Below are 13,629 nucleotides of genomic sequence, written 5' to 3'. Positions count from 1 at the left end.
CTTAATATGAAGCTTGTCACATGTTTAAAACAAACTGGATTATGCACTTTCTCCGCAGCAGCTCAGTCTGTGTCCTCCGCTATATTTTCAGATGCGCTTGTATCAAACTACTGTATATCGATATAAACGGTATTGCCTCATATCAAATCGCTTATAAAGAAAATATCTATATATATCGTACAAACTCAATATACCGCCCAGCCCTACTAATTAGATAGATAGATAAATACACACCAAGGTTTACAGATCAACCAATTACTTGAATGGAGTGAATTCATTTTTCTGTAATTATATTCTGGGTTTTTTGAGTCTCATGCTTAGTGCTGTATCGCAGACAGACAGCAAGGTTGATTTATTCTCAAATGAGGACCTGAAGGACAACACAGACGGCAAATATCAGCTGTGTGTCCAGTATTGGGTCTGTTTCTAGTGGACTGAAGGAATAGGTGACGCTTGCACTAATGCGCACACATACGCAATGTCTCTTTTCCTCTCATGGCTGAATTGGTCTCAGACACATTAACATGGCCTGTCTGAGGCTGTTCCGATTCCCGCGAGATCATCCTGACCATCCGGCACATACACTTGCACAGGGCAGTGTGAACACACAGATGCAGCCGTGTTTTAACCTCATGAGGCAGTTTGCTTTTGGACCACTGCATCTCACACCTAGGGGTCTTACTATGGACATCTGTGTGAGTGCATGCGTGTAGATGTGAGGGAAAAGGTGTGTTGGTTTACCTTGAGTGGGGTCATGGCTTTTCCAGAAGACTTTGAGAAGTTTCTCTAAGCTGATGTTTTTAGGAGAGAAGACCATTCGCACTACTTCCGTGTGCCCTGTTAAACCTGGAGAGAACAGCACAAAAAGAAGTTTGATCATGTACAAATAGTACTGTGAAAATGTTATTTGATTTTGCAGCCTACATTAAATTCAGGCTATTTAAAAGGAACATCAAGGATTTTAATTAATCTTTTTTTTTTTTTTTTTAAAATATCATTCTTTCTTGTGTTCATTTAGTGAAGAACATTGTGGAAAACATTCCTGGTTAGGGATAGGGTTAAACAGATTTTTACCGTATGTCAGTTCTAACATGACTTATTTTGAATCTAGTGGTTACGACAGCTGTTTGGTTGAATTTACAGTTTAATTATAGGTCATCAGATTATATAAATAATGACATATCAAATTTTGTTAAAAATATTTTTAAAAAATTATTTTTAGAAATATTACCAAACCTCATAAATGTAGCAATAGCAAAACACATTCTTCAGAAAGCAATGATGCATCAAATTGATAAAAAGTGACCGTTAAGACGTAAATATTGTTACAAAAGATTACTATTTCAAATAAATGCTGTTCTTTTGAAGCTTCTATTCATCAAAGAACCAAACAGCATCTAACAATGATTTCCGAAGGTTTATGTCACACTGAAGACTGGTGTAATCATGGCTGCTGAAAATTCAGCTTTGCCATCACAGATATAAATACAATTTTAAAATACAATCAAATAGAAAAGTTTTTTTAATTGTAATAATATTTCACAATATTACCGTTTTACTGTATTTTTGATCAAATAAATGCAGTAAGAGACTTCTTTCAAACACACAAAAAAAAACATACCGTCTTTTGAACCGTAGTGTAAGTGTATGTGTTTGTATGTTTCATGTGGTTATGATGAAGATAAACTTCTCTCATCCAACTTTATGAGGTGCATCCTGAGATGCTAAGCAATACTGGAGAAGAGCCCACAAATGCTTAAACATTTAAAATGGTTTTGTAAACCAATTCAGAAACAATTTCAGGCACAATTTAAATTTGTCTACAAAACTACTTCCAAGAATTTAAGCATAAACCTTTAGAAGGTTTTTAAGATCATAAGAACCATTCTGTTAAATGTGTACAAAATTTAATAAACAATTGTGTAAAACTGTATCAGCATATGCATTTGCTGCTCTTAGAAATAACAAAGCCTGTCTACATATTAACCCCAACACCTAACGCAATTCTGACTGCCACTGTCTTCTCCATACTACACGCTTAAAAGAGCCTGTGTGTGTGTGTGTGTGTGTGTGTGTGTGGAGAAAGCCAACCCTCTGCAGAGCTGCAGTCAGAATCTTCTCGCTGGGACCTGTTCAGAAACTGCAACATCACAGCTGCATCCCTCCCTCCATCTCATCTGGCTACAAGTAGGTCATACAGAGGAAGGGGGGGAGGGCTGCGGATCTGGGAGAGAGCAGTGCTCTCTGGGTAGTTCACTGCAGATGAAGGGAATGTTTTGGTGAAGGCTGCAGCGAAGCACTAATCTGGTACAGCAAAGCTGCTCTAGTGTTTGTGACTTACAGTTGGGAAAAGTGTCATCAGAGACCTCTGATATGGGAAGTGAACAAGCATGTAGCAGCAAAATGGAAGCGGGGAAAATGTATTTGGGCATGTGTCTATATGCATATCTGTATTTGATCGGCTGTGTTTGTGTGGCTGGTACTAACCTGAACACACGTCATGGTAGGTAGGGTTAGGTGTGAAGCCCCCAGCGTAGCCCACTTGTGTAGAGAACACACCAAGAATCCTCCAGAAGCGCCTCTCTGCTCCCCAAATTGGGACAGAGGCATCAAATAACAATAATTACAGGAACAACTCAAAAAGAGACGAAACTGAATATTTTGTCGGCTCCTCTACAAAGCCCTTCCTAACTATGTCTTTTTGACATCTTAATGCTACTGCTGATCAAAATATTTTCACAAACTACAAAAATCAAATTCAGACACTGTTGATACTCTGTGACCCAATCAAAACAAAACCTTTTCCCCAAGACTCGAAAGGCACACAAAACAATTCTAAGGCAGCACTGCATGTAGATTACAGATCCACAATGCACTGTGACAAGCTCAGTGATTAGTATAAATAATATATTTGCATCTCATTCTTTTTACCTTCATCTATGAATTGTATTCAGTATCTGTGTGTGCATATTTTTGTGCGTATTAGTGTATCACACATGAATGTCAACTGGAATCAACTGCAAGCTTTTGATGCTTTGTGTGAAATGCACTTATGCATGTTTGTGACCGTTGAGAAACGTGTGGCCTATGTGGAGCACTTACACTACAATTCAAAAGTTTGAGGTCAGTAAAAAAAAAAAATTTGAAAGAAAGAAATTTATAATTTTACTCAGCAAGGATACATTAACAAAAGATTCCTATTCCACACAAATGCTGTTCTTCTGAACTTTCCATCAAAGAATCATGTAAAAAAATGTAGCACAAAAATATTAAGCAGCACAACTGATTTAACACTGACACTGACTGTGTTAAGAAATGTTTCTTAAACACCAAATAGAATGCATAGCATATAATGATATCTGAAGAATTATGTGACACTGAAGAATTAACGCGTTAAAACATGCGATAAATTTTTTCAGTTTAACACATTCAAAATGTTTAACTCAATTAAAGCAGGGGTGGAGCTAGGGGTGGAGCTAGGGTTGTAGGCCTATAGGCCTGTAGCCTATATCAAGCGCAAAAGAAACTACATCATTATGTCGTCAGTTAAGTCATGAAGTTACCAAAAAGGTGATTACAGCTGCCTTAAAACTGTGCATGCATGTATGTATTTAGGTAAAGGTAAAGAGTTGTGAGAAAATACAATCAGACCCGTGTCATGTCCAGCAGCCAAACTAACCTTAACCCAGCTGCTGTGATGTCTGTTAATCAAAGTATAGAATTTAGTGTTTGATAACTTTATGCAATTTCTGTATATTTCCTACTTGCTGACGGGCACAAGTAGCTAAATATGACATTTATTATAATGGGTTTATGTGAAGATTGTTTTAAGTTAACTTAAATTTGAAGTTGTTATTTTTTAACGTCTAATAAATGTTCAAATTGATAACTCTCAATTATACTGTAATGTTGAATGGCTATAATCAATGGTTAAATATTAGGGGGAAAAAACAATTTCATTGAGACATTAGTAGTATTGGTATCAGTGATACTCACCTTCAGTCATAAACATGATGACATTAAACAAATATTAAAAATATACTGTCTTTATGTTGTTTCTACATTAATTTGAAGATTGAATGTGAAATTATTGCAATATAAAAGTACTGTATATTTAAAAAAAAATGTTTTAAGTGATTAATTAGTTTTTTGTATTATATTGACAACACTATTTATAATAGATTAAAACAGAAAAGTTATTTTAATTTGTAATATTTCACAGTATCACTATTTTTATTGTATTTTTGACCAAATGCAGCCTTGGTGAGCATAAGAGACTTCATTCAAAGAGATCACCTCAAACATTTGAATGCTATTGTATGAGGTTCCATTTCAGTTAGGATGCTAGGTAGTTGTCTATTTAGGCAGCTCACTAGGTCTTGAAACAAAACTACTATGTTTGGATACTGACATTTCAACTGAATCCTTTAAATGAGCTTTTAGCCACATTTTTATTGGCACTTGACAAAAAGAAGTCAAGAGGAGAGATGGAGAAATGAGATTGGAACATAACCCAGGCTGGACTCCAACCCAGGTCTCCCATGAGCCACTACTCTGACACAAGTGGTACTTTAGGAAGCAATACATTAATTGCATCCAAAGAAGTCTGGAATATTATCTTCTCCAAACTCACCAAACATGATCATCTCCAAGCCATCAGGAAACGGCTCCACTGTGGGGTTCTTATTAGCTGCGTGCTTTGCTGCAGAAACAGAGAAAGACAGCAATAGAAATGTTCTGTTATCAATGGGGTGTACGTATGAACAAGGTGGCGCTGTTCCAGATGGTGGGACTGTCAGACTGGGTTCTGTGGCGAGGATTACTGCAGATTTGCCTGGTCTGCTCAGGCTAAACTGAATCAGTGCTGCTGTTTCTGCAGTGGGAGACACTTAGCAGATTACACTGCTGAACCTCCCCCCACCCAACACACACACACATCTCTAAACCATCCAGAGAAGGTCACAAACCACGAGTGATGCGTGTGGAACAACCTGCAGTGGATTAGGCCACAAGGGAGAAAAAGGGTGGACAAACAAAATGTTTCCTGAGTTGGATGGATGAGGCCAACTATGCCATACTGGAATTAGAGCAGTAAAGAGGAAGAGAAAAGGAGCACAGATGTGGGGAGGATTAGAGCTAAGAAGTCTGAAGTGATTTACCACCTAAATCTCCAGGCAGCAAAGGATAGTGGTTTACACACAGTGTACTAATATTAGCATATGGATGAAGAAATGTGTCATGGCCCCACAAACAAGCACACACAATAGTGCATTTAGGGCAATATGCACCTCATTCCCCCTTTAATCTCCATTAAGTTTAAACAATATACGATTATGATGACCTTAATACTGAAAATCTGTCCATTACCAATTGCAAAAGCTTGGTATGAAAGTAAACCTAGCGTAGCAAACTATTAAACTTTGGCACGCAACATATCCTGCACTGCTTGTGCTTTGGACATGAATGATGCCTCAAATCTTGTTCCTTGCTAAGGAGAGGTATGCTATTACTTTCCTAAGCAATTAGACTTCTGATTTTATCCTGACGGACATAAATGGACTAACCTCGAAGGAGGGACCTGAGCCATATCTAGAAACCAGAATACAATAGAAACTTGGAGATGGACTCTTTTGATTTAGGTTAGTAAGCAACCACCCAGAACAACCTAGCAATCCACCTAGCATTAGCATTTTGCAAGGGCAAGCATCTCTCATTTTGTTCAGAATACATAAAAATAGATTGCATGGATGTACAAAAAAAAATCACTAGTCGACTAAATGGAGTTCCAGAACAATTAGGCTGGTTTTGGATTCATATGACCCAGATCAGATACTTTATTCATAGATTTTTGCATTCAAAAACAGCTAGATAGCACAATGGAATGTAACAAAATTTAGCATTTTTAAAAGTTGGACTATTTTTAACTTTAAAACAGGCCCTGTTTACATTTTTCATTAAGGTTACGCTAAATACAAGTATAGAAGGCATCTAAAACGTTTTGAGGTAGACGAAAACGCATTTAACTGGATGGTTTTCATAGCTTAGACACTCATGTGGTCGATTGTGTCCGAACAGCCAAAAAGACCACACTACTTTCTGTAAAAAACAAGTGAATCAAATTTGTTTCAAATCAGCTCCGTTGTAACAAAACACAGACTGCTTTTTTAAATCATTTTAATTTGCTTCCTTTCCCAATCACTTGTAATCCCATAACATACGTTTGTTCAGTCAACAGTATTTGTGATGTAGAGTGTGAAGAAATAAGAGGGAAGTGTCACAAGGAAATCTAAACAGCACTGGTCACAGGAGGCGCATTTGAAACGGTTAAAAACAGTTTAAGCCTCGGCTGACCACTTGTGATTGGATCACTGAAATCACACCTTAATACCAGGTGAAAGCAAGGCCAGTGTCTTAAAAATGCAACACTTGTGACAAGATGCTTAAGTAAAAAAAAGCAGAGTAAGGCGTGACACAATGGACAAAAATGTAATGCTGTCTGTTACAGCAGTGCTTTAAAAGGAACTTGAAAGTAACTTCCTGAGAGGGTTTTACCATGCAGATAACAGCTAAAGCGCAGCATGCTAACTAAAGCACTGCCACTAAAAATATCATAACTAAAATAAAATAAACCCCTACATAAACCAATATCACTAGCCAGACGTCAGATAACTAGTTGGCTCACTGAATTTTATTATTCACAAGCACTGTGAAGAGTACACTGGTCAGAATTAAAGCACAAAGTGCATTTGGTTTCTTTTGCAAAACTTTAACCTGTTTTGCACATTGACCACAACAAAGAATGCTGCTTAACATACAAGGAAATGAGATGACAATATAAAATCAGCACATTCTTTAATAAAGTCTGTATGGTGCCCTGGTGGCCTGTATACAATAGCCAGTACAAACGACACAGGGGATTTATCATTAACACTTGTTTCTCTGGACAATGTTATATGAAGCACCATTACTTCAAACGAGTTATACTTGAAGCCCGCCTTCAAGTATAACTCAAGCAAACAACTGAGAGACAAAGACAACCAGGCAGACAAAAGCCATGCTACCAAATCAAGATAAAAAGAGGAGCTTGTTTTGTCACCTTGACAAGCAAAGCTTCCTTTATTCTTGTCGGGGTGAAGACTTGTGCATTAAATATACACACACACACACACCTTTGCAGTCACATTTGCCAAATCTCACAATGTTCGAACAGACCACCTGGCACTGACCTGCCAGCCAAGCGCACAATGATGCCATTTCTAATTTCTGCGAAGGACGATCTGAAAAGAAAAGAAAAGAAAAACACACTTTCCAAATAAAGGTGAGAAATGGAGGATAAATGAATTTTGGAGTGAGTGATGAAGACAGGAATGGGCAGAGGAATAAAAGAGCGGGATGCGCAACAGATTAGAGCGGCGGAAATATGGAGCTACGCATTTTTTTTCTTTCATTCCTTCGTGCCTTTTGGCAGCAGATGAACACACAGCCACTCCATCCAGTGAAGACTGAAAAAAAAAAAATGTAACAAACAAACTGGAATAAAGTGAACCCGGCCAAGAACACGCCAACACAACCAACATCCACAAAAGCTCTGGCACCACAAACCTAGTGTTTTCTCTCTCTCTACCACTCTCCAACCTCCTCCCTTCACCTTCCCATAATGCCTTTCACTCTCTCTCTACCTGTTCTATCTGTATCTCTCTCACACACCAACCACAGCAGTGGGTATTTCTCCCGAGGAGCTCTGGCATGGGTCCAGGAGGTGCCAGTCTGCCTCCTTTAACAGTGCCCTGTGACTGTGCCAAAAGACGCCTTCGCCAACACCACAACACCTTACCAACCACTCCGCCGAAAAAAGGACAGCGAAGACAAAAGGAAAAAAAGAGGAAAAAAATAAAGCGAGGCAAAGGAAGGCAGGAAAGCACAAAAGAACCAGAAGAGGACTTTTTTATGGAGCGACGAGATTGGTAAAATGACTTTTCTTCTCCGAAACTTTGGCTAAAATGGACCTAATTTGGGGTGAACTGTGTTCCGGCAAACAGAAGAAAAAGCAATAGCCTTGTTAAATTTCAGAAATCACAAAACTATTCCTCAGGGCTCAGGGTATTGCATGGTTTTTTTTTTTAATCTTTTTTTTTTATTATTATTTAATTGGAAGTTTGCCCGTCCATCATCATGACACTGGAATGAGCCTTCATAATCCCTCAACACAACAACTTTCTCATGACCCAAGGACCTGACGTTAACTTGGACTATTACAGCACATGTTTCTGCTGTCAATGCTGCCAACACTTTTTAAGACTTAAGGATTACACGGCTCTAAAACTTGCCCTCTATAACATGGACATATAAATCAATTGTGACTGGTTGGATGCATATCACTGGCTTTGGGTCTAGGGCTTTGTTTTGCTTTGTGGCACCTTAGTCATCTTTGCATTCAACATTTAAGACATGGATGGGGAATTTCTGAAATGCAAACTCCATCAGATCTTATTTGCCAAATTCGGACAGCTCAAAGTTGCCAAAGATTCAATACAGAATCTAGAATTGATAAACTGATCGGAAGCAAAATTTTTAACTAATTGGAAATGATTTCACTATTTGTAATCCCACTTAAATCAATTATAAACACAACTATTAGGTGACATTTTGATTCACCTGATTCCATATCAATCTAACCATATTTTCTTGAGGGTAAATCGTGTCTCTTGCTTCAAGCGTGACTATATAAACAAATCTACTGTGGAGAAAAGGTCTATACTGTGTGTAGGCCTACCTGCTGAGTTTATGACTCTGAATATGAAGGAAAAATCAAAGCAATCTCAGTATGAAAGTGTCTTAAACCAACCAGTCTTCACGTTCTTGTTAAACAATGCACATTCAAGACCGTTTCTGTTGGACTGCACCACACCACCTCATGCTGGGTCAACTTGAATCAGCTGAGACACTGGAGTCACCGACAAGTTCAAGTGCCTGTATGTCCCCTGGAGGCGACTGCTGATGCATTCATACCATATTTTCTATTCAAACCTGTATCCAAGCAACCAATTCCGGTTGCTATGGTGAAGGCTGGCCCCCCTCATTGCTACAGTTTGCAAGATAGTGCACGTAATCTGTGGAACACCTCCAGCATTCTGATGCCCGGGACAAAACATAAGCTAACCGATACAATTGTAGAAAAACAGTATTTTCAGACCCTAACAAATGTCAACTTTCTGAATTACTTGATGAAGCAAAAAGATGGGTTTTTATACAATAGCTGTATAAAAATATTCACAGATGCACTGATGAACATGGCTTTGCTCAGCATGAAGACCTGAATGAGTCCATAATATATTTGTTCTAAAAAAAACAGAAAGCTCATGACTTATAGTGAAAGTTGAAGAGAATATTGTAAGTTTGGAATCTCGCCTACTACCACAAAGGTTACGGTTAGGAAGGGGAAGCTCAGGATCTGGAGAGCTACTTTGATTACAGTTTACTCGTCACCACTGTGCCCTTGAGCAAAGCTCTTAACTACAGCCTGTTAACAGCGAACTGAGCCTCCTATTTGTGTATTCTATGTTGCTTTGGATAAAAAGCATCTGCTAAATACTTCTGTGTGGAGGGTGATGGAAAACTAATAGCAGTCACCCAGTCACTCTTTACAGAACTTGTTTCTTCTCCAAGGTCAGATGAAATTGCTCTCTAAATGGCAATGAGGTAGAATGCACATCATTTCAGAGGATATACACACAATGAAAGAATAAATTCCCCAAATACGGCCTATTTGAATCACAAGTAATGCTAATGATACAGACACAACTGACAAGACTGAACATAACTAAAATTACCCATATTATCCATTAACTTAAATTTAATTTAAGTAATAAATTAAAATCCTAAACATGTATTTTTCTATTAAATTTCAAGCTATTCCTCAAGCTGCTCTGCTCTCATACTACAATACTAAAAATGTAAAAGTAAAATAATAAACAGTTTTTAAAGAGATTTGCGAGCACAAAAACATCAACATCTAATGAAATGCATATTGGATACATCACATTTAAATACACTGCTAATAGAGACATTTAAATAGAGAGGCGTGACTGTGGTGATGACATCAGTACATTTTCTCAGGCTGTTCTGGGCCGAAACTGTGCCAGCATGGCAACAGCAGGTAGGGTTTGATCATCCTCCCCAAAACCCTGTTCTACCCCCCATGGATGCAGAGGCCCGGAAGCTTCCGCCATGCCGTGACAGCGAGCTGCTTCGACAGAAGGGCCGGGAATGCGTGACAGGGTGGAGCTTTCATGCACATAATGCACAGATGGGCCCCTGGACACTGCTACGGCACCAGAACTCCCAAGATGCATCAGGTCAGCAAAACTGTCATGGTTATATCTGAAGGCACTAGGGATGTAACGATTACTGGTTTGACGATAAATCGTGATAAAATTTTCAAAGCTTTATTTGAACATTTACATTAGATATTTGAACATTGGTAATATTATTGTTTTAATGATTATGCAAACAAAAAGTCATTTTATTTGTTGTTTGTTGATTTTTAAATATAAAACTTGTTGAAGTGATTTATGTGTCGGTACTTTTTTAACATCTCCAGCACATTTTAACAATACCGTGATAATACCGATAACCGTGATAATTTTGGTCACTATAATCGTGATAAGAAATTTTCATACCGTTACATCCCTAGAAGGCACAAAATCACCTGGTTTATTGTTTGCTGGTGATTACATACATTTATTTATTTACAGTAGGGAACTCCATTTTTGGAATAAGGGCAGAGAGTGCCTAGTTTTACTCTAAAAAAGACTCAAGTAAGCCAAGGACTGATGCATTTTTTTATGATCCTTTTCATCTAACCATAGCAGACATGTAAAAGAAGTGAATGTGGGCTTCGCTAACACACTAAATGTTATAGTCCTCAACAGTTTTAATGCTTGTCCTCATCAGAGCATCTCAGGCTAATGATTAAACATTTGACATCACTTAGAATCACACTGACCATCCAAAAGAGTCAGTTGTTTTTAGTCACTATGCTAATGAAAAACATATTTGTTGCTTGCCTTTATAAAACTATGCTACAGTAATCGAAGTAATCGATTATTTTGGTTAGTATTGTTACTGGGTCAATTGTACAATTCAGTGTCTTTTATGTCCCCAAATTACGCCATTTATTATGTTACTAATGAGAGAATTTCACTAGAAATTCTTTAGAGAAGACTTTATTTATAGTGCATGTTAGAGAAGACTTTATAATGCTGCACCCTTTTTGCCAATTTTACCCATTTTAATCAATTAAAAATTTGAGTTTGTGCAAAATTAATACTGATAGCAAAGTAGGTTTGAGTTACTGTTCATCTTGTCATATCATTATAAATGGCCTACATGTAAATAAATACATTTATATATATTCTATACCCAGATTTTACTTTCAAACAATATTTTAAAGACAATGTTGTTAATGTGATGAATCACATAATCTGATATCTATTTAAATGTTATAAAAAAAAACTTTAAATACCATATATTACTGTTCATTTTTGTGTGTGTTTTTTTTACACTCAGTTATGGCATCAATATGAAACAGACAAATTACATTAAATAACTTATTTTTTCAAAAAATTATCACTAATGTACTATCAAATAAGATTGGGTGACATGTCTCAGTTAATACAAGTTTTGACAATTTTTATAAGATTATTAGGCTATTATGCAATTTGTCCAAAAAACCTGTTCTGTTATGACAAAAAAATAAAGTTTCAAAGCCCCAAACGCACCGAATTGTAGAAATGACCCCGTCACAATACAACTGTGGTAGCTTATCTCGTCTCATCAGATCAACTATACAAAATTACTGAGCTTTAAAGCTTCTTACGGTGTATGAATGAGATTCTATTTGAATTTATTATGATATTAGTAACTACACGTGTTATTTTGCTGGTATTCCGGTTACCATGTTTTTTTGTTTGAATGCGGAGGTTGCCGTCTATGTGCTGTGCCATAGGAGAGTTTATTCTATGTGAAACGCACAAGTGTCAAATCAGCCTGCTTTTATATCGGTGTCCCTTGACATCACCCGCTGCGCATTTCACGAGAGGCGGAATTTACCTGCCACGAACATTTTCTCTTCCCTGCTTCAGAGAGCGCTCTTTGGTGGGCAAAACGCTCTCGTTTGCCATATTGAGCTGCATGACGATGAGGATGATGCCCGCGTGCGCTCCCGCTTGCAAAAATAAACATTTCCACGCGGGCGCCATGGAGCTGGAGGAGGAGTGAGGGGACGGCCTCGCCCACCTCATGAATATTCATCAAGTGCTGGGGGGACTTCGCCAGATGAATATTAACTAGTCGGAGGTTAATGTGACTTTGCCACAAAAGCCTCCCGTGCGGTATGTGCGGGTAAGAAATTAAATTAAAATAAATATCCACATTAAGATAGCAGTTCGGCATGCAAATGAGTTTCCAGCACCCCCGTCACTACATCTTGCCGGCATAGCAAAACTGAGCATCTGTGTGCTGTCGTAGAGGAGCGCGGCTGCATACATTAAAATTAGCATCTGGAATCCATTCATCATGATTATTGCTATTTCTGTGCATGCACATACTTGCATTATATCTTTCATTGCAGTGGTGGCTTTATTCAGTGGCAACTGTCAAAATAAAGGCACTGCCTCTAAACCTCCGCATTTAATTCAAGACAGCTTCATGAAAAAGCAGAAGTTGTGTCAATTCAGGTCATCATCCAACATTAAATTCACGGTACTATGTAGGCATGTACTGATGCTGTGCTTCACCCTTCAAGTCAAATTTATTCGCTGCACTGAAATATTAAACAAGGTTAACACGTAGACCAACATTGATCCACAGAATCCCATAAACTTTACTTTAAGATTCGTAGCTGTAATGTCAGCAAGTGTGGCCTTTCTTTTCTGTGTTTGGATTGCAGATACTCCTTGACAGCGCTCTGTTAATTTCAACCATATTTTTAGAAGACAGACACACATCCATCCATATGTATTGTGTAAGCATTGCATCATGAACATTTGCTTAAAAAAAATGTATTATTCGGGTTTTTAAAAGTAAATAAACATTACACCATGCATGTTTAGACTAGAAGGATGAAAAAAAGACAAAAAGCTGGCTGTTTAGTTGTTATTTGTTATTTTCGCTTTTAAAATTGTAGCCTCTTATCTGAGAAAAGGAGTAGGTTTGGTGTCACCTAGAGGTGTTGAGGGCAGAAAGAGAGGCTTTGAAATTGCTTTGCAAATGAGATATAATTACCAAATGCACGCTGGCAAGAGCAGCAGTGCTAAAACAAAACCCGAGGAGGAAATCACTGGTTCATGGAAGCTGTGAGAAGCTGTGAAACAGATATACTGATGGTTAAATACTGAGAAAGGTGAAATGATTCCTGTCAGATTATGTATATATATAGGTATAGGAATTTTGGAATGTCAAAATACTGTAGATTGCATTAATCTTTAGGCATTCAATCAAGAAATCTCTCTTTGTGTGGTTTTGTATTTGCGATTCTTATCCGGTCTGTGAACTCAGAGTGGGTGGTGGGATGCTGAACTGGTGTTTCTGTAAATGGCAACAAAACTGTTGTTAGATGGCTCATGGATT

At 37.8% G+C, this 13,629-nt stretch overlaps 1 protein-coding gene across 1 annotated transcript in view; it reads right to left on the bottom strand.

The window, feature by feature from the left end:
• Window positions 1-12,714, bottom strand: part of LOC107711948 (mitochondrial peptide methionine sulfoxide reductase-like) — a 36,384-nt gene extending 23,670 nt beyond the window's left edge. The window contains exons 1-4 of the mRNA XM_016517047.1: window positions 12,112-12,714; window positions 4,634-4,702; window positions 2,488-2,583; window positions 742-846 (exon numbers count right to left, since the gene is read on the bottom strand). Of these exons, the coding sequence (XP_016372533.1) occupies window positions 742-846; window positions 2,488-2,583; window positions 4,634-4,702; window positions 12,112-12,124 (283 nt within the window). The 5' untranslated portion in view covers window positions 12,125-12,714. The remainder of the gene's footprint in view (window positions 1-741; window positions 847-2,487; window positions 2,584-4,633; window positions 4,703-12,111) is intronic.
• Between the last annotated feature and the right edge of the window lie 915 nt (window positions 12,715-13,629).

Source organism: Sinocyclocheilus rhinocerous, unplaced genomic scaffold (genome assembly GCF_001515625.1).
Source record: "Sinocyclocheilus rhinocerous isolate Xijiao unplaced genomic scaffold, SAMN03320098_v1.1 scaffold2117, whole genome shotgun sequence".
Classification (NCBI taxonomy): Eukaryota; Metazoa; Chordata; class Actinopteri; order Cypriniformes; family Cyprinidae; genus Sinocyclocheilus; species Sinocyclocheilus rhinocerous.
The sequence above is the reverse complement of the archived record's forward strand: the minus strand, read 5'-3'. Positions and strand labels throughout refer to the sequence as shown.